The 21,326-nt window shown below is 38.7% G+C and overlaps 1 protein-coding gene across 2 annotated transcripts in view; it reads left to right on the top strand.

The window, feature by feature from the left end:
* Positions 1–21,326, top strand: part of Prim2 (DNA primase subunit 2) — a 280,470-nt gene that overhangs the window by 182,660 nt on the left and 76,484 nt on the right. For both annotated transcript variants that reach the window (XR_010050019.1, XM_063256921.1), the window contains 2 exons: positions 12,222–12,294; positions 14,639–14,824. Coding sequence is in view for 1 of the 2 variants with exons in the window: in XM_063256921.1 (XP_063112991.1) it covers positions 12,222–12,294; positions 14,639–14,824 (259 nt within the window). In the remaining variant the exon portion in view is untranslated. The remainder of the gene's footprint in view (positions 1–12,221; positions 12,295–14,638; positions 14,825–21,326) is intronic.

A 21,326-nucleotide genomic window follows, 5' to 3' on the forward strand; every position in this document is an offset into this window, starting at 1 on the left:
TCATGGTGGGAAATGGTATATTGTAGATTTGGGTCCCATGATGTCCTACTCACCCAACAAATGCAGACTTGGGACTGTGCTGTCTGAATGTCTTGAGTGACCAAGCTTATGTAGACAGAATCCCCCCGCTCTCACACCATGTCCAAAGTGGTAAATCTGTGATTGCAAGGTGACTGTATGGGTGATGTACAGAGGGCTTTGTTTTACTCCTGAAATTGTTTTTATATTTGTGTTTATACCTAGCTTTATATGAAAAGGTTCTACTGGAATGTGTATTTTTATAGACTGATGTAGGAGATTACAGTTTATTTTGAAAGATATATTAATGGTCCAAGATAAATACATTTCCTTGATGCAGAGATAAGTTTTGATTATTTTTGATGCTTTTCTTAGTACTTTTTCTTTCATATCAGTTAAAATACATGGTAAGCCTATAGCCTACCAAACAGAAAGGAATAAATAGTGTTAACCTTTTTGGGTTCAAGAATACTGGGAAAATGCTTGACAAGAAGGAAAATATATTTCATATATTATTGTTTTATAAATGTCAGAATCTCTGTTTGTTGGTGAGGAGGGAGCACAGAGAGACACTCCTAAAGAATAGTACAAGAATTCTTTTCACTATGGCTTACTTTATGACCTTGTAATCTACATTTGTATCCTACCTAGTATGGCTTCTTAAGAAAGAGAATAAAAGACAGGTACAATTAAATGTTGAGGTATTTGAAGGAGGCCCAACGACTCTCAAATAGAAATGGGTTATAGGTTAATTTTTTCCCAAAGAAACCATTTAGATTACATTCTATGTTAGTCAGAATTCAAGATTGCTTTCCTAATAGTATAAATGACGAACTATGGCTAAAGTGTAAATCCTTGATTCCCAGGTAAAATGTAAAAGCAAACACATTAGCAGTAGACTTAAGATATTTCATTTCAGTATTTCATTTACTTGCACTTTATTCCTTGCTCATGACTGGCAGAAATTAATTTGGCAAATAGAGGTCTGAGTAAGGTTAGATAATGGTTCTACAGTGGTACCCAGCGCTCCAGAGAATTATTTTATTGTCTCATATTGTTCTGTCTTCTTTGTCACTGCATGGGGTTTACCATATGGAGTCCACCAAATGGGGTCCAAAGAGCTACCCTAAAGAGGAGATGGACAACTCAACACAGCTTGCTGAGTATGTTCTTAATTCACATCACAGGATAAGAATTTCAGGATGTACCACTGCAAGGATTGGACAGTCAGAGTTACTCATAGATGGGAGGAGACAGAAAAGTCCCCAACTACAGTAACTAGAGAGGCTTACTGTGTCATACGGACTAGAACTAGACATTGGGAATGCTGCAAATTGAGAGTCAAGAAAATTACTGTAGTTACTCTGATCTTGGTGTCCTCAGTCTGAAGGCAGCTGAGATAGACTCGGTAAATTCATGACTAACAAGTCCTATAATCAGACTCTCCTTGAGCAGTTAGCATGCCTACCTGCAGAGCCCAGCAAGGGCCTGCTCTGAAGTATTAGGTAATAAGAGAGACAAAACTGAATTTCCTTGTTTCCTTTCTATCTTTACTTTTTTTTTTTAATCTGTTTCAGTCCTATAGCAATGCTTTTGAGTAGAAATATGAAAATAAACACGACCCATATCTGGCTTTTAAATTGCCCAAGTGAAATTAATTTTATTTGCACATCTTATTAACCTCTAAGATTATCATTTAATCCATAATTGATATGATAATTTTTAAACCCTCACAATTTTTATTTTTTTAAATTTTAATGTTTATTGGTACGTAGTGATTTTTTTATTTCCAAGAGATAAAACCAAACAAAATAAAACAGGATAATGCCAATCAGAACAAAACAGTGAAAGTGATACAACACTTCAAAATAAGGTAATAGGAAATCAGCAATGGCTATCTTAATGCCTTTTGTTAACTTCAAAACAGCTGCCTCATACCATCAGACATAATAAAATCAAACAAAACAGAACAGGATAAAACCAATCAAAACAAGACAATGAAAGCAATACGAACTGCAGGACAAGCTAACAGGATATCAACAATGACTACCATGCTGTATTTTGTTATCTTCAAAATAGTTGCTCACACCATTAGATATAATAAGATCAAACAAAACAACACAACAGAATAAATCCCAACCAAGTGAAACAATGAAAATGACACAGGACTTTAAACAAGATAATAGGGAGTTAATGGTACCACCTTCAGAAGGAGATCCTCCTTTAGTTATTCACAGAAAGGTGTTAGCTTCTTCTTGGTTCTCTTCCCAACAGCAGCTGTTATGGCTGCTGTTGGCTCAGAGGAAGGGGTTGTTCCAGCCCATAACTGCTTTCAGTTCACAGGAAGGGGGGTTAGTTTCTTCTTGGTTCTCTTCCCGTGTCGCATGGCTGCCTCTGGCTCTGTGCTACATAATAATTATATTCATCATGGGTGAATGGCACACTCATGTCACATCTTCTTACTTCCCTCATAGCTGTTTTTTTATGGAGCTGGGGATTGAACTCAGTGTCTTGAGTGTTATCAAATCCTCTACCGCAGAGCCACATGCCCAACCCTTGATGTAACAAATTATTAGTGACGTTTTATATTGTTTTTTCACAAGAAGTTTTTGAAACTCAGTGCATACAGTATACTTAGTTTAGACTGGAGTACATTCCAAGTGCTCAGTAGTCACATTTGGCTGGTGGATATTGCACTGAACAGTACAGTACTACAAAACTGAATTCCATTTAAATCTCCAGTATTTGGGGTTGAATTTTTGCGTTTTAGAAACTTCTTGAAAGGGTAGGGAGACACTATAATGATAGATGCCAAAATCAGCTGTTAGGTATTCAATGAAATCTACATTCTCCTACTTTAGACTTCCATGTTTTATATGTAGAAAAAAGATTGGTAAAACATTATTTTTCTTTAGTATTCAGAAGACATTGATGAATCAAGGATAAATAGAAAAACAGCAACCAAGATGCATTTAAGAGTAGTAAGTTTAGGCCTGGATGTTGATGATGGATGATGAAGATGATGATTATTACAATTTGAGTGAGAACTCTATTGATAAATGCTATGTACAGCTCAGTGTGACCCATATAGTACTGCTAGATTGCAGTGCTTTTGTGATCGTTTTTATAATCTCTGTGTGAACATAATTAAGAGGTTTTTGCAGAAGTCACACAGATGGTAAAGGAATGCAGATCCATGACTTGGCTTCTGAATCTGTGCTTAGTCACTCCCTGGCTTCCTCCCTTGTTTATTTCTGCCTCTTTGATTGCCTTGGGCAAACTGGGGTTGAAAGAATTACCAAGGAATGCAGAGGATTTAGCTCAGCAGTGTAGCAAGTGCCATTGTGGGTGTTCAGATCCCTAGTACAAAAAAAAAAAAAAAATGTCCCAATGAAGAAGAGTTGCACTGAACTCAACTGCTTTGATCCTGTCACTACTTCTGTTTATTCCCTCAAGTCTTGGTCAGTAGTCTGAAATAGAGAAAATGATTGAAAACATAATCACCCTTGAAAGGTGATTGCCCCCTCATTTTGTCAGCTATGCCTTGTGGCATTATGTCACAGTAGTGGAGCTCTTGAATACCACCTCTTGGAGCTGAGGTGTGATGATCCGTTGTGTGCAATCAGTGCTGCAGCGTTAAAAGGTTTATTTTATTTTTTTCCTTAACCAGTTGATCTCGTTGTGAGGCTCACAGTATAATTTTTACTTTTTGTTTTCAGCTCTCAGTTTCAACACTCAAAAACAGTTCCCTGTTGAATGCTTAAATGTTCATATTGATATTTGCATGGCATCGACCAGGACTTAAATTTCAGTTGTTTTTTCAAGGTCTGGGAGTAGGTCTGCCTTCAACTTAGGATTCACTGATCGGCTGTATGTAGATATATGTGTCAGATTTATCTGTTCATATGTCCGCAGTGCTTTTCTTCTATAAGTTATCTTTTTGGAAAACTCTAGCTCATTGTGAATGTGATAAATTATGCCTCTGTCACAGTTACCCTTCAGCCTTCTTATCCACCAATAATGGGTTGTTTTGATTGGACTAAAAAGCCATGTAAATAGGATTACATAAATACATGTGTATTTAGGGTATTTTGAAAGTTTTCCTTTGTCCTTTCAGGTTTAAATTATTAAAACTATTAAGCTTTAGTCTTTACCATGTTTTAAAGCTGTGTTAGAAAAACTAGCCATGCTTACCCCTACTGTAAGATAACATGGCAGGAGAAACTTCCTCAGATGTGACCTAAGTTCTAGTTAAATTATATATAAGTTTGTGAAACAAGTGCTACAGTAGGGAGCTTTCGAATATTTTGTGTATCTCATTGTGTATTTGATAATTTATAACTGTCACCACAAACAACAACAGCAAACCACTGAATCACTTTTGTCTAAGTAGAGAGTTTATTATGAGCAATTACACAATTTTTTCCTTAGAAAATACTATTTGTGCATACTTCTAGTTTATTTATATATTTACTTACTTTTGGTACTAGGAATTGAAGTACACTGATCTGCATCCCTGGCCTTTTAAACTGCTTTTATTTGAGACAGGATTTTGCTAAGCTGCTTCGTTATTAGACTGGGCTGGCACTTGCACTTCTGCAGCCACAACCTGCCAAAGGGTGTATGCCGTCATGCCAGGTTTAGCTTTTTAAATCTCTACGAAGTCTCAAATTTTTATCAAAATGAAGACTTTATGTTATTAAAAAGGAAATAAGATTTAAGTCTTGTTTTTAGATCGTTTTTGTTTAGAGACCTACATGTCAGGACCTACCCAATCTCCTTCCCATTTTAATTTATTTTTGCCCTTTTTGCCTATGCTTGTATCTTTGTCTAGATTAACCTCTTCAACTAAAATTGTCTTGGCTTTGCATATCTCTTTCTGCCCATTCATCAGGTAAGTGCTCACCCTGTGGATCCTGTGGAAAAAACAGACTTCTTCCAAAATGCTACTTCTTTATCACATGCTTACTCTAAAATCTAAATTTCTTTATCTCAAATTACATTTTTTATGAACCTGGTCAAAATTTTGGAATTGTTTTAATGCATGTAGAATTGTTAAACTATAAATGCAAAAAATACTAAAGCAAAATCTCAGGGTTTTGTTTTTTGGTGTGTGTGTGATCATCTCCTACTTCTATGCCTCAAAACTTAAATTGTTTTCTCACTACAGTCTCTTATCCTTTCATTCATTCCCATTAATGGTAATCTTCCTGCCTCCTAGGCTTTGTACCTGTCCCCTTAAGGGTCACCTCTCCCTTTGGTTTAGCAGACTTCTTTGTCCAACCCCGATCCATTGTCAGCCACATGGGCAGAATTCTGCTGACACCCCAGAATCCTGCCGTCTGTGTTGCCAAAGCTGAGTATCAACCTGGGTTGTTCATTTCCTTTAACACTGCATAGTACTTACCTTCATCCATCCTGCACTGAGAAGAGACTTACTGTGGGCCTGCAGTGTTTGTTTTGAAAATTCTTGTGGCAGTTATCACATTGTACTTTTTGGATCCTTAGCTACTTGGACTGTTACTTGGTTAACAAGTGCTGCCTAAGTGATGCTGGGAGAGTGGCAGATGATAAGGGACTCTGACTAGGGTCATTGTTGTTTTGGTAGTCACAGTCTATTACCATATATCCAGGTGAGACTAACAATTAGCATATAGGAAAACAAAATAGAAAAGGTCTTTCACAGGAGTCTGACAATCTAATGACATTTTTAAAAAGTTCATCCTGGGTTTTATGCACGTAGTTGGTTGTGTGTGGGCAGTGATGGTATTTATTTTGCTGGTGCAGTGGGGAAAGTGTTACATTTTAGTGTAAAACATTTCCTTTTACAACCCAGTGTCTTCAGATAGTATTCTAATGTAATTGAATACTCACTGAACCACATCATTACTGTTTTCACTGCTTTTTTATAACTTAAGAAAGCTCTGTGACATTTCAACCTTTATGCCTTTTAGTGGATGCTCTAGCAAATAAAAGATAAATAATGTACAGAAAGTGCAAGTTTCTATATAATTGCGATTTCCATGTAATTCCTAGCACTTATCACCCATTGCTAACAGTTCAAATGAACACGCTGGTGCTTAGTTTGGATTGTTTTTTGCCTTTTATACTTGTGGCAGATACTTGGCTAAGCCAAAAATCAAAGAGACCAAATCCTGGAACTTTAAGATTCTCTCATTAGTAATCAAACATTTCTCTTTATATTTGGAAAAGCAGTACTGGTAGATAATTGTAACCTTATGACCCATGTTTTTGGTCTGTTGTATTCAGAAGAAATGACATATATAATGCATCTCACTTTGTTCTTTTATGGAAGGTTAGGAGTAGAGTTTTGTTTGTTTTTGCTCTATGGTGGGCTAGAGGAAGCAGCATACACGAGTAACTCAAAAGATACTCATCAAGACATACAGATGTAGGTGAGCAAAAACCTCATACCAGGAAGCAACTTAAGTAGACGCTGCCTACCAGATAAATTCCAGCATTCAGAATGTTGAGAGGGAGAAGCAGGCCTCTACCAGATCCTGGTCTAGCCGTTACCTCCCAGTGCCAGGCCTCTGCTTGTGGGTGGGCAGACCTCAGGGAACTAGATACTCCCTGCAGAGGGCCCTTCAGTTGATGGCACTAAGGCTGGTATGGGACACAGGATCTCTCAGAGGGGGCTGCTGAGTTAGGATTGACAAATGCGACAGACAGGAACAAGGCACGGCCCTGGATAGGGATGTGGAACCAGAGATTGACTGATCCATAGGACAGTGAGGGGTAGGGTCATTCAATGTGACCAGCATGATCTGGGATGGAGAAGAGACCTTGGAACAGTTTAGGTGAGGACCTCTGCTCCCCCAGGCTCTGTGCGTGTTTGGTACCCTGCCTGCTGCCCATTCACCACACGCCACAGAGAACTTGTTCTGCAGGATCTATCCCAGAGCCCACTGAAAACGCTGAGCCTGGAGCCCAGGTGAGTTTCCTCCCACTGGCTCCCAGACACTGCTGAATTCCAAACAGAAGGGCCCTACCCCAGGGCCACCAGGCCCTCAGCTAGATCCATGGGTGGTCGAGACAATTAGAAAGGCACAGCAGAGTTTGTTTGAGGCAGAAAGCCAGAGAGGAGCAGCTCACCCAGAGAGATGTAGAAATAGCAGATGCAGGATCATCATGGGGAAGGGCATAGAGTTCAGGGAAGACCCAGATATCCAAGATGCCAGGTGCTTGACTAGTCCCTCTTATTCCCACCCCTTTACACTGCACAGCAGGACCTAACCTATTGGTGACAGTGTTCCCTAGAGTGAAGCTGTGATCATGAATGGACAGAAAAAAGTATTTTGTGGTGGGTTTGCATGTGTGTATTAAAATTAGAAATTATATATTGTTATTAAGGTTTGCCGTTACCATTTCTGCTTCTCCAGTATAATAATTGCCAAAAAATATTCATTCATGAAGTTTTTATTTTTAACATTATGAAATGAGAATCTACCTCAGCAGTTCATTGGTGTAGTGCCTGCATCTGTGTGGAAGCAGCGTGGTATGAGGCTGCAGCCCTGTGTTCTAGCCACAGCAGAGAGGTGCTTCGCTTTTCTGGGGTACCTGACAGATAGGAGCTTCGTTCACAAATGCCCCTTGGCACTTCCAAGTAAAAACCAGAGGTCCTTTCATGAGCTCACATGGATTGTGTTTAAGGACTTTAATTTTTTATGGCACCATTATTTGTTCCTTTTTCTTCTTGATTTTTGAGATTCTCTCAATGGTTATTATTAGAATGCTCCTCTTGAGGGCATTCAAATGACTAAATAGATATTTATTATTTCAGATTATATTTGAGTTCTTTGAAAGTTTATTTCTGAACTGTTTTCCTTACTTAGAAGCACTGTCCCTTCAGTTGGAGACTTCTATGTCATTCTGGACTTCTATACTCCTCTGTCAGTTCATACCCGTTGTTGTGCAGAAAGTCCCCTAAGTCACAGTTGCCACTGCAGCATTTTTTGGCGGAATAGAATATTGCCTAAAATCTGCTTCTGCTTGGCTTTCTGTTCCTAGGTGCTCTCCTGGTTGTTTCTCCATGCTTTCTTCACTGTAAGCCTTATTACATCAGTTCCTGCCTCAAACATTTTCATGCATTTTCATTGCCTACAGAGCATAGAACCTAAGGCTTTTCATGATCTGCCTTTGTTTTGTGCTGTATTTGACAGTTCCCACTCTACCCTTTCGCTACATCTGAATAGGACAAGTATGTTAAATAGCTATGATGCTTGTTACTCAAGACATAAGCAAGCTCTTCTGATCATAGATGAATGGAAGAGAAATCCTGTTTGTAATTTAAATTGAATCCTTATTGTAAGTAAAGCCTAACTGAAACTTCATTTTTATTATCCTGTCCCTGCCCCCACCCACCATGCGTGTCACCCTGGGCTGCTGGCTTACTTTCTATTAATAATATTTTTAGAAATTTGATGTTTATATAATTATACTCTCTGTAGTTCTTTATACCATTTTATTGTTTTTTTTTTTTTTTACTTTTTTTCTTGATTTATCCCTTTTGTCTATTACAGAGTTGAGAAACAAGCATTTAGACAAGTATTTATATCATTTAGGCAAATAAGCTTGTCATTTGTCTCTCCTTTTTGTACTTAATATACTGCATTAGTCAGGGCTCAGAGCAACTTCCTTGTTATATAATATTCATTTGGCTGCTTTAATAGCTATTATATGCTTCCATATCAGTCTGCCACTTAGAGGGGCTTGTGTTTAGTTTTGATTTGATTTGGTTTTGAGAGAGTCTTGCTTTATAACTCAAGCTAGTCCTAAACTCACAGGAGTCTTCCTGACTCAGCCTCCTGAGTGATAGCATTATAGATATTTGCCAGCACTTTTGTATTTGCCAGTCTTTTTGCTGTAAACAATTGTGTTATATAATTGTAATCTTCGGTTTCTAGACTAAGACATGAAAATGAAGGAGGTCATGGGCATGACCTGGTACCTCCCAGCTAGGTAATAATACTTGTGTGTCATCATGCTGTAGTCTCCCTTACTATCCTGTTATTTTTACACTTGCTGGTGAAGACTGTAAATTCTCTGTGCAATAGAGTATACCAGAGTACCAAATTGTGTGTTGGCTACTTTTCTCTTGTTGCTGAGACAAAATGCCCGACACCCAAAATGAAGGAATGAAGTTTATTTGCCTTCCAGTTTGTGGAGATTTCAGTCCTTACTCAACTGGCTCCAAAGAGTGGCACATGGCAAATGGCAACCATTCAAGGAGGTGGCAAACAGCAAAAGCAACAAGAGCAAAAAGGGAGGAACATGGAGAGAAGGCTTTCTGACCCTTATATTGTATGTAGGCCACCCACCCTGGGGTGGGCGTAATACATTCATAACCCCAGCATTGGGCCATGAATCAATCACAGATTGTGGAAGCCTGCCCCATGACTAGATGAGGCTTTGGGGGGACATCCAGATTCAAGGATAACAACCCTGTGTGTGTAACTACTGATATATGATCCAAGAATGGGATCAGTTTCCAGGCTGCTGGGCTGTTGCTCTTTCTGAGGCTCCATGGTGGCTCTTTGCTGCACTATGAGATCCATTGGAAAGTGAAAGGTTTGCGCAGTATTCTTTGGATTCACTGAGGCAGTTCTCTGGTTATGCTCTGTGTGAAGATGTAAAACACTGAAGTGCAATTATAATCATTGGTTTAACTTAGTGTGAGTTTGGGTACTTCAGTGGCACTGATACTGGACATGAGGAGGAAGTTGCTTCAGTGAAAAGGGAAATCAGAACTGCCTTGGCAGCACCAATTCATAGGTGAAAGCTTTAACTGATAAAAAAGAGGAGCTAGGCTGTGGGTTTCACCATGAAGAGGAGTTAGCTGATGGACTCACGGGTCTGCTGGACAGCACGCCAGCCTGTGAACACAACAACCCGCCTACCCGTGAACACGGCAACCTGCCTGCCTACGAACACGACAACCCGCCTCATCTCTGCAGCTTTGCTGGGGTGGACCCGGGGTTGCTAAATGTCCATGGGCCACGAGTATGGCCGGATTTGGGGATCTCTTCCTCAGGTTTTAGGGGACTCTTGCTGTTTCCGTGGCTGGAGATGCCGAGGCACCCCTGCTGCCCTGGCACGCCTTACAGCCGTTGCTGTGGTGGTGGGAGTAGGGGTGAGGGAGCACCCTGCATGCTCAGGAAGGAAGGCAGTGAAAAGTGTGCACATGGTCACCATCACTGGGAAAGGTGCAAATGAGGGCCTGAGAACCCCTACTATTTCCCATGAGGGTGCCCAGCCTGTCCCACTAGTAAGATTAGTGATTCCATTAATCAAATGATGCACTTACTGACAAAAATTTGCTACTTGGGGGAGAAATGAACATAAGGGATGAGGAGATGTGTTTTAGGGTATGGGGTTTTAGGGAAAGAATGATTTTTTAATGAGACAAATTTGTTAAAATGTGTATTTCACGTATTTATGGGAGACTTTCAGAGATGGATGAGTTTGAGTTCCAGCTTTTATCACAACTTCAACAAAGGACAGTGAATTTTTAGAGCAAAGCCAAGAGAAAGGAAAAAGACTTGGGCTGTGTGGGCAGCAATCTGTGGCAAGGCACATGAGTGACCAGAAAGGCTGCTCAGCGAGGCCCAGATCTGATTGGGTTTTCTGGTGTGGTCTCCAATGATGACAGTGTGGGGTTCAGTGCTTCACCTTTGTTCCCCTTGGCAGGAGGCAGGCAGGATACCATTCTCTGTGTGATTTATGTCTTGCATTTTGGCAAACAAGGGGAGGTCAGTGAGCTTTCCCATACCTACTTCTTAAACTGCCTGAAGTCCTTCACATTTTGGGGCATCGCATTCTGGCCACCCTCTGCCTGCTTCTACACTCTTGTCGTGCTCGGTGACATTCTCAGGCTTGTTTCAGCTGCTGGGAGGAGGCCCACGGAAGGGAAGTCTGAGCCAGCAGCAGAGTGCCCGCCCTGCAGTAGCACATCCAGTCACTGTCACACACCTCATTGTCCATACCCTTTCTTTAACCAGCGAACGGACTGGGCATGTTCTCCTCTCTCAGGACCCCTGAGGGTTAGCATGGTTCTGCAGAGACAGTCCACATTGAGTAGAGTCCAGAACTCTTGATGATCATGTCTCGCTCCAGGATTTCCTTCAGTTGTGTCTGCAGCAGCCGATCGACTGTGCATACTTTCCTAGCAGCTGGTTTTCCTAAATGTGCTTTAACCATTTATGGAGTTGAGCATGGTTAGTGTATTTCATCAAGAAAGTGTAAAATTACCAAGGTGGATGGATGGCTTTAGATATCACATACCAAGATCTGTTTCTGGATTTGTAAACAATACCACATAAGTGTTGTCAAATAGTAGATGATGGCGTGGCACAGAGGAGCAGGGAATCAAGGGTCAGAAGTTTCAGTCCTGCCACACCACTGCTGTCTTCCCTTGTGATCTGGACAGATTTCTAACCCCTGTGAGCCTCCATGACCTTGTTTGTTAAATGTTAACTAAGATACTTTTTGGGGAATAATTGTAAGAGTCTAATTAGAGAGTATAGATGAAGACTCTGCATATTGATAAGTGCTATTCCAGTGTTACTTTAATAAATAGTGATTATTATATAGCAGATCATTGAAGCAAATTATTTCAGTTCAGACTTACTGCAACATTGAAAGCAGGTGTTTCACACATTTGACAGATAAAGAACATAGGATGCAAAATGTTTACCTGTATAATCCAGTCTGGTTTTGAGTTCACTATATGGGCCAAGCAGGCCTCTGACTCCTAGTGATCTTCCTGCTTGAGCCTCCCAAGTGCTGGAATTGCCAGTGTGCACCACCAAGGTCAACTGAGCCTAAGTAACTTGCCCACGGACTGACTGAGAGGTGATGGCTTCTGATTTAAATCTTTTTCTTTTTGCTCTGCCACTCTACCATTGATGATGGATAATTAGCAGAGGCTTAATAGTAACAGCAGTTTGGATTATGCTTTCAAGAAACAAAAGTAGCTTCCTAGGCCAGAAGTCAGGAGATTCAGGCTGTCACTGTGGTTTGGTCTTATTTTTAGATGTTATTTAAATGCATTTTATTAAATATTTTTAAAATACTTGACCATCTTACTGCTAAATATTGTTTAGATTTTTTTTTTTATGTGATCAGGAGTGTTTTACAGATGGCTTATTTGATATTTCATTATGGTTTGTGTTTGTTTTTAGTCATTCCTACACGGGCCAAGATTTCAGCGTACAGGGAAATGCTGGGAAGATCTCTTTAGATCAGATAGACTCGGTAAGTGTTGTATCTTCTTCTACTCAGACTTTTGTTAATGGAGGAAATATAGATTTTCTTCAGAGATTTTTTTTTTGTGATAAAATGGGAGAGAATGTTATTTTGTGGCTTCCTGATGACTTTTAAAGAAAATCTCACATCCTGTGCATACGATTTGTTTTTAACATAAGGAAACCAGACTTAATGAGAAAGTTACTTATAGGTAAATAAAACACAATTCAGTAAATTATTCCAAAGTCAATCTTTTAAGTAATAGTAGCCACATGGTGGATGTTTATATTTGAGTACCATATATATTTAGAAAAGGAGATATAGGAAGTGGTAAAGAGTAAGTTTTCCAGATTAGACTAGAATATCACAGACTGGTGACTCAAGTAGTGTCCATTCACGGATGTATTCTCTCTCAGCTGCAGGCTGGACTTCCTGAGAGCAAGCTGGCAGTAGGTTTGAGTTCTCTTGGCAGCCACTTGCCTTATAGGCGGCTGCTTTGTGTCTCTATGTGGCTACTCCACTGGGTGTGTGCATCCCTGGTATGTCTTTACCTTCTTGTAACAATACTGACCACACTTAGCTCCAACATCATGCGCTCATGTGTAACCTTAATAACCTCTTGAAAGAGGCTGTCTCCAAGTGCACTCATATTCCCTGTGTTTTAATCCTTGTTTCCTCTACCCTGCCCTATATCATTTTCCCCTTCCCGTTTGAAAAAAGTCTTTTTACTTCCTATTATCTTTTATTTTGCTCTCTATTTATATTTTTTGTTTTCTTATCTAAGCAAAACCATGAAATTTTTAAGCTTGTGTATCTGATTTATTTCACTTAACATTATGGCATCAAGGTGCATCTATTTTCCTACAGATGCCTCAAGGTTATATCATTCTTGTGGTATAGTGGCACTCCATCATGTATAACAGCTACATTTTCCTTATTCATTCATCTGTTGGTGGGCAGAGAAGGCTTCTTCAATATTTAGCTGTTATAAATTGTCATGCTAGAATGTCACTAATACATTTTGTTATACTTTTAATTTTTAGAATTTCTCTTTAATTTCTAATAAAGTTTGTACTCTATGGACAAATGAAAAATAATGTATACATAAAGTAATCTTTACTTAGAAGTTTCCAAGTTATTCATAGTAAATTAAAAATATCTGAGATCTTAATGCCAGGAAATAAGAATTATAGTAAGTTTAGAAGACCAGAATGAACAGATTTGTCTCCTATTTGAAAAATTATAATCTAGTACTTGCAGTTAAATGTGGAGTTTTCCCAAAAAAGTGTATACAGTAGGGAAAAGAAAAACTTCTATAAATATTTTAACACTAAATTTGTTGAGACTTCATAGATTAATACAAGTTGCCTTTGGTTTCTATAATTTTTTATTCAAATAAATACCCTTTTAAAGTAAAGAGCAAGGCATATTGTTAATTGGCTTTTATAATTACAAGACGCATTCAAAATGGTGGCCATTGGCTTCCAGAAACTGCTTAGTACAGCAAACTGCTGAAGCATGACTACATTTTTTTTGACGGACTCTTATATGTAGAAATAGCAGTAGGATTATCTACCTTATACAAGTGATTCAGAATTTGTTAAGATTGTGTCATCTCTTAATTTCCTCTAAATAGTTATTTCATCTGTGAAAATCCCTCCTGTTCCCCCACTACCCCTCTCTTCCTCATGATTTGTGATTATATGAATAGTTAGAAATTAATGCTATTCCAACACTAGCTAGATGCTTTCCTGCTCACAAGCATGTGCGAACTTGGTTAGGTCCTATGGAGGGGCACAGTTAAATAGTAATTGATTGATGTGGTGAATGTATATTGAGCCTATCAATTATGTTCTAGTCACCAAACTATGTATGTGGAGGTAAGTAAAGCAGACACACAGAGACTGGTGCAAGAGTGAACTGGGAAAGTCTTAGACTAGTGAATTGCAGCAGTGTCAGGATTCAGATTATGATAACATACTATAGTTTTGTAAACTTTTATTTTTAAGGCAACCAGCGCACATGATAGCTCTTTTTATTATTTCTTATAATTGTATGTGCTTCTATAGCTGTCTCAAGAAAAGGTTTTCAAACAAGAGATAGGTGAAGTAAATTTCAGTAATAATTTATAAAATTATAAATAATTTATGAAATAATATTTTATGTAACCCATACATTGAAAACACAGTCATCTTAACATATAATCAATATAAAAATACTGGTAAGAAAAAGGCCAACTACAATCACGGCAATATGTATGGTTTTATTATTTCAGTTAGACCGAGTCAGAGTTGTACAGTTCTCATGGGGTCCCCAGGGCCTTCCCGATAACCAGAAGCTATTCCTCTCGCAGCTCTCAATCACGTCCTTCCCGCCCTGCATGCGCCAGCTGCACAAGGCCTTGCGGGAGAACCACCACCTCCGGCACGGAGGCCGCATGCAGTATGGGCTCTTCCTGAAGGGCATCGGCCTGACGCTGGAGCAGGCTCTACAGTTCTGGAAGCGAGAGTTCATCAGAGGGAAGATGGATCCTGACAAGGTAATTCTGGAAAACCAGAGCACTAACTGAGATTTTAATCTGGTCTGCAAACTAAAGGCTCTGTGTATGTTTTTATTTGTATTAGAGCCTGTTAGTGGTACAGAGTGATGAGGTTCATTTTGGGAAATGTGCATGCATCTTGATCATATTCAGTCCCATTTATCCTCACTCCCTTTTTTCCCACCTCCTGTTCCACTTCCCCACTCAAAAAGTCTAAAAGGTCTGGTTTTTTTTAACACATTTCTGGGAATTCTAAAAGATAAATGTATTTGCAAGGTAGTTTAGGCAAAACAGAAGTTGCGAAGCAGTATGTGCTAAACAGAGGCTCAGAAAAGGTAACTTTTCCTTTGTTGGCATGCAACTGTAGGTGGGGATTGTATGACTGAAATTGCTTTCTGAGTTGTTTCTGTAGGACCGCATACATAGACATGTATATACATGCATAACATTTTGAAGATGAGATACTGTGAACAATTCAAGTAAAAGCCATTTAAAATATTTGTATTACATTATATAGAAGCTTTCATAGTGTGCTTTTAGTTATCAGCCACTATTTTTAAAGCTGATTGATTGCTTTTAAATCTATCCTTGGTTCTCAGATCTTTTGTTCCTACTTCTGTTTTCTTTTTAGTCATGCTAATAATATTTTATTTTGAAATATGATTTCTTGCCCCTTTTATATCACACTGTACTACAATGTAGATATTTTTGTTTCTTGACATGCTTTTTAATGTAAAAGGTTAATTATGAAACAAAGAATATTTACAAAGTACATTTTAATAACACATGCTTTTTTTTTTGGTACCGGGGACTGAACTTACAACCTCCTATATGCCAGGCAGGCACTTGTGCTGCTGAGCTATATCCCTGGCAACACATGCTTTCTTATGTCGTGTGTTTGTTTGCTAGAGTTACCATAAACAAAACACCAAAGCCCGAGGGGCTGACTCAGTAGAAATCTGAAAACTCCTGGTGAGGTTAGTTTCTCCCAAGGCTTTCCTTGGCTTACAGATTGCTGTCTTGACATAGTCTTTTCTCTGTGCATCCCCTGAGTCCCCAAGTCAAAGGCCTGACAACTAGGATGAAATAACTCCAGTTCAACGGCTGCCAGGCACATGGTTCAGAAGCGTTACATTTCCTGTAGAGGCAGTCAAGGAGGAGGAGCCACTCTCTTGTAGGAGGGCCAGGCTTTTTACTAGGAGACCTTCTGACTAGATAAGACACCCTTGCTGGGGGTGCAGTCTGCTTTACTGCCACCAGCTCCGACGCTCGTTTGATCCACACTCATGCCTAGGTTAACAGTGGAATGCTCCACCAAATGTCTGAGTGCGTCACAGCCTATTCAGGCTGACACATAGAATTATAGTTGGTAAGTATTTGTAAGTTGGAGGAAAAGGCAGTGAGTGGTTTTGGAATAGAAAGAGAAAGAAGTCAAGCTAACATTTTAGCTTGGTTTGAGCTGTAAACTCAGAATGAAGAAGAGGGAAGGAAAGTCAGTGCCACGTCTGCGTGGGCCCCTGCCGCACACTCCTGGGCTTTGTGGCCTGGACCCCTGTTCACCGACCTGCTTTCTCTGTGCATCTGGGGTGGCTGGTGTGTCCCTGGGTTCAACTTTGCAACTTTTTAAAAACCTGTTTTTTTCTTCAAGATTTTTATTTTGCAATATAAGCACTGTGCAAAATTTATGTATTATAATCAGTAATTTTTAGTTTTGTAGATATATAACATCTTATATTTTCATAAGCCTCTGTCAAATATGTTATTTTGACTAAAAGATTGTTAATTACATTTATAAATCACTGTGACATTTTGCTGTTCTGTTGTTATATAGTCTATAAATAAATGGTCATGTTTTTCTCAATTGTAAACTTATACAGTGAAATTAAGGGATACTAAATTATAATATTCTCTTTAACTTAAAAGCTATACATTTGTCAAATAACGTTCAGTTAAAAATAGTCTTAAAAGGCATTGAATATAGTTGGCTTTAGGTACTATTTATAGAGTAGAATGGTTAGGGAAGAAGTACACAAGACATTTTTATAGTACTCTAAAAGACTTAGGTGAGAAAGTATCATTGAGGTAATGTGAGAAGAGCGAATTATTAGGATGAATCATTCTAGAGACGATCAATCAGGATTTGAAGAATTGAATGGCTTTAAATAGTAGAGTGAGAAGTAAAAACACAAATATTCTCCAGAAGTTTGTGCTGAAAAAAAAAAAATAAAAATAAAAACACAAATACACCATGAACAAGAAATGATGGGAAAGTAGATAAAACATTTGTTTGCGTTTCCACTCTGTTCATTCCCTGAGCTGTTTTGTAGCTGGTTTCGGCTTTGCTTTGTCTTTGGTTGCTGTCACTTAAAAGATGATAAAAGAAAATAGGGAGATAGCATGCAAGTGGTAAGGGAACCCAGACTCTGAAGGTGGAGGGAGGAATGGAGGGGATGGAGACTTGAAAAGGTTTAAGATGTGTTGTGTACAGGTACCAAGTATCCACAGTGGGTATAATCATGGGTCACAAACATGAACTGAAATCATCATCATCATCATCATGAAGAAATTGGAGAGGAAGATCTAGAGGAAGAGGGAGGGAAGGGGAAAGGAAATAAAAAGAATCAAGGTGTGTTGCATACAGGCATCTACTCCTTCAGGTGAATGTAAGCATCATGTACAGCAAACATGAACAAATAAAATACATTTAAAAGCAATTAAATCTCTCATGTACTGAATGTAACCATGGACCGATCAGTACACTAGGGGGGGAAAAAACTCTGCTTCCAAATTTCTCTTTGAATTTACTTTATGTTTGAATACTGTTTTATTTAATTGTGTATTTTGCTAGAGAATAAGGGATGTTAGTATTAAAACACCAACCATTTGTAAGGGAACATCCTATTGCTATGAATGATCTTACAGCAAACAAATTGCTACTTCAGCCCCAAAGTATTAGGTTTATAATACAGAGTTTTCATTCTAGGCTTAACTGTGTTTAGTATGAATATTTATGATATATTAAAAGTTTAAAAGTAAAGCCCTTTTCAGTTCATCCTTGTCAGTGCTGGTTGGAAACATTTGAATATTGCAATAGGATTCTTAGAATTTGTGAACAATTCTATAAGAATTTTTTTTAAAATTTTATTTTAAAGAGGCTAAAACCAAGAAAAATGAAGCAGAGAATAAAACCAATAAAAAATAACCACTTTAAGTGATACAGGACTTCAGAATCTTATGAAACCAACAGTAGTTACCATAATGCCTTTTGTTGTCTTCAAAATAGCTGCAGATACTTTCAGACATAGTAAAAATTGAATAGAACAGGATTGACTAGGAACAGTAAAGCCAAAACAGTGAATGCAGTAAAGGACTTCAAAACAAGCCACTAGTAAATCCAAAAGGGCTCTGTAATATGTCTTGTTATCTTTCAAATAGCTGCTCCTGCCATCAGATTTAACATAATCGAACAAAACAAAAGAGAATAAAACCCACCCCAGCAAAACAATGAAAATGATACGGTTTCCCAGCTGGGATCACTTCCTGGTGAGGCCTGGATCTCTCCCTCCACGCAGTCTGGGTATGGCACTGACTCACAGAGAGAGGCTTCAGTGTGGCTGTCTCCACTCTGGAACAGCTGGTGCATGGCACATGACATTGCTTTCCAGGTGGAGATCATCTCCTGATGAGGAGCCTGGTTCTCAAAGTCTAATGGAAAGGGGCTTGGGTGTGGTTGTCCCCACTCTGGCAGCAACCGGAATATCTGAAATTTTGGATATTGTATTTCTTAGTAATGTTAAAGATTCCTGAAATAATTGCATCTATGCTTTATGCAAATATAATGTGTTATATTAATAATAAACTTTATATATGCTTTTCTTAGTTGCAATTATAATCTACATATCAGTCTACCTGAGAAAAAAACCTCACTGTGTATAAGAGATTAAATTAAACAAATCTTTATGTAAAGTATGAAAAAACATACCTCTAAAGCCTGATCTCACTTGGAACTTGGGCATTAAATCACTTCAGTCTCTAGAATTAAATTAAGAGGATAATTCATCTAATAAACTCAAAGCAATGTGTCCTCTCAGTCATATTTCCTACTGTGTTATTACTCTGAAATTTCTTCACTGTGCTGTATTGGATATTAAGCATAACATAGATCATGCACATTTTATATAGCTGGAATTCCTGACCTTGTTGGTAGCATATTTAATGTCTACTCTTATGTTGCTGTAAATGGGTCAAGGAACATTTAGCGCTGTTTAAGAAGCTTATCTTTTGTGCCAGAATCTGCTTTGCATCATGACTCAGAGCAGGCTGATGTTAAATTATCAAAGGATTAAACGTTCAGCTGATGTGGTGTAGTATTGGAAGTGTATTTATTGTCAGGATTTTTTTAAAAGATGAGTGGTTCTCCATGTGAACATCATTTGTGAGTTTATTATAAGCACAGATTCTCAGTTCTGAAAACACGACATCATTCTTACTTTTGAGATTCTCCTTTTAGTGACCAGGAACCCAGACTGTGGTTTTCTCTCTTCTACTTTAGTTTATCTGATAATTCTGTTTCCACTTCTGGCTGCTGCTGCTTCTTTGTTGCAAACAGTGAGTAATTTTCAAAGTTTACTCGCTTTAAATTTCTCTGTATACTTTCTGTTCACCAACACCATCATAAGATACCAGCCTCCTTTTCTGGAGAATTAACGTGTTTTCTACTGGCAGAAATGTGGTGGACCACCTTTCCTGGATGAGAACCCAAGTAGGTAGACTTCAAGCCCAGGGGCTCCCTTAGCTGTCATGAAGAGGAATGGAAGAGGGAGGAGCAAGGAAGGAGAAGGAAAGAGGAGGAGGAATCATTTGGGCTGCTGCTAAGCTGCCCCTGTGAAACATGATTTAGAATAGAGGTTCTGAGTTCTGCCTTTGTCACCAGAGCTTCCATAAACTCATCATTAAAGTGGAAGTATAATAACGTCTGCAGAAAGTTTGCAATGAATTAAGCATGTTTGTGAAATACTGTATAATCTTACAAAGTACTAGAACAATATTAATAATTTTATATGTTGATAAATGTATCATTCTATAATTACTCATTTTTCCCAATATACTTATAAACTTGTAGACATGAACCTTCGTTGAGAGTAAGTTGAATATAAGTGTTTCCTGCAAAAACAGCTTACTATTTGTCACTATTGTTGAGAAACTTTTATTTTTTAGTAGTGGGGATCACATTTCGGGGTACTTTATCTACTGAATTACATTCCTAGACATTTTAAAATTTTTGTGTTGAGGCAGAGGGTTGCTGAGTTGCTCAGGTTAGCATCAGACTTGAGGTCTACTTGCTTTAGCCTGCTATAGGCCTGGAATTCAAAGTTGTTTTTAAATGGTTCTTGTTCCCCTTCTGGTGCTGGGGTGCAAATCTGGGACCTCACATATCATACTAGGTAAGCTTTCCCCCATTGAACTGTGTGTCTAGATCTTCTAAATATTTTAATATATAGTAGAGATGTACATGTGTTAAGGGTTTATTTCCATGCCTTTTGTATCATTTAGGACACAAATTCTAGATAGCACAGTAAAATAATTAAGTATTTATATATTACTGGGGACCCCTACACAGGGGACCCATTCCCCTACAAGGTGAGAAGAAAGCAAGAGACAGAATGGCGATGCGGTCAGGATCTGAAATGACCAGTTGTTTGTGGAGGCACCCGTGACTTCAGTATTTACTGATCACATTCACATGGAGGATGATGGCGGGATGTGCTAGTTAAATGGTCAGGTGGGAAAGACTTGTAAAACGAGGAATAAAACATTCTTGTGAAAGTAACAGCACAGTCAGATTCTGGTTGTGGTCAGAGTAACCTGCTTTGTAGTGAGTTCTGGAAAGGAATTTTCTCCAGAATCACACAGGTCTTGGAAGAGATGTTATCACATATCTCAACCCCACTGTCTCCCAGTTGGCCTATCTGAGTTCAACTGTGGCCCCTGGAGAGGAGCAGTGCTAGCCCATCACACTTCATGAAGACAGTGCACAGCCAGCCAGACTCATTTGTTCAAACCGAAAGCTAATTTAGGAAAGTTGCCTCTATACAGGCTGCACTGCTCGCAAGTGAGCACGGCCGCATTTGTTGTCCGCATTAACTTGATCAAATTGGACTTGCTGTCATGAATAGTCAAGAAACTTGCTCACTGAATTTTCAGTTAAACCATATGCTGGATTGTGTCTGCCATTAAGATAAAGCAAGCGTTATTTTCTATGCCCAATACTTTTCTTTTAAAAATTAATTTTAATCTAGTTGCTTTTGATGATTTGCTTCAGATGCTTTTTGGTTCAGAAATTCTGCAAATAAGAAGAAAAGTAGGAGACTAACTCTTTATGTGTGTGATGGTGAAAATTGAACTCAGAACCTCATGTATGTTAGGTAGGTGCTCTGTCACTGAGATAAGTCCCTAGACCCAGACTTCAACTTTAATCATTCATTTATAAATACCACTAAGC

The sequence above is a fragment of the Cavia porcellus genome, unplaced genomic scaffold, assembly GCF_034190915.1.
Source record: "Cavia porcellus strain 051 isolate PalLab524CR breed Dunkin Hartley unplaced genomic scaffold, mCavPor4.1 scaffold_10, whole genome shotgun sequence".
In the NCBI taxonomy this organism is placed as follows: domain Eukaryota; kingdom Metazoa; phylum Chordata; class Mammalia; order Rodentia; family Caviidae; genus Cavia; species Cavia porcellus.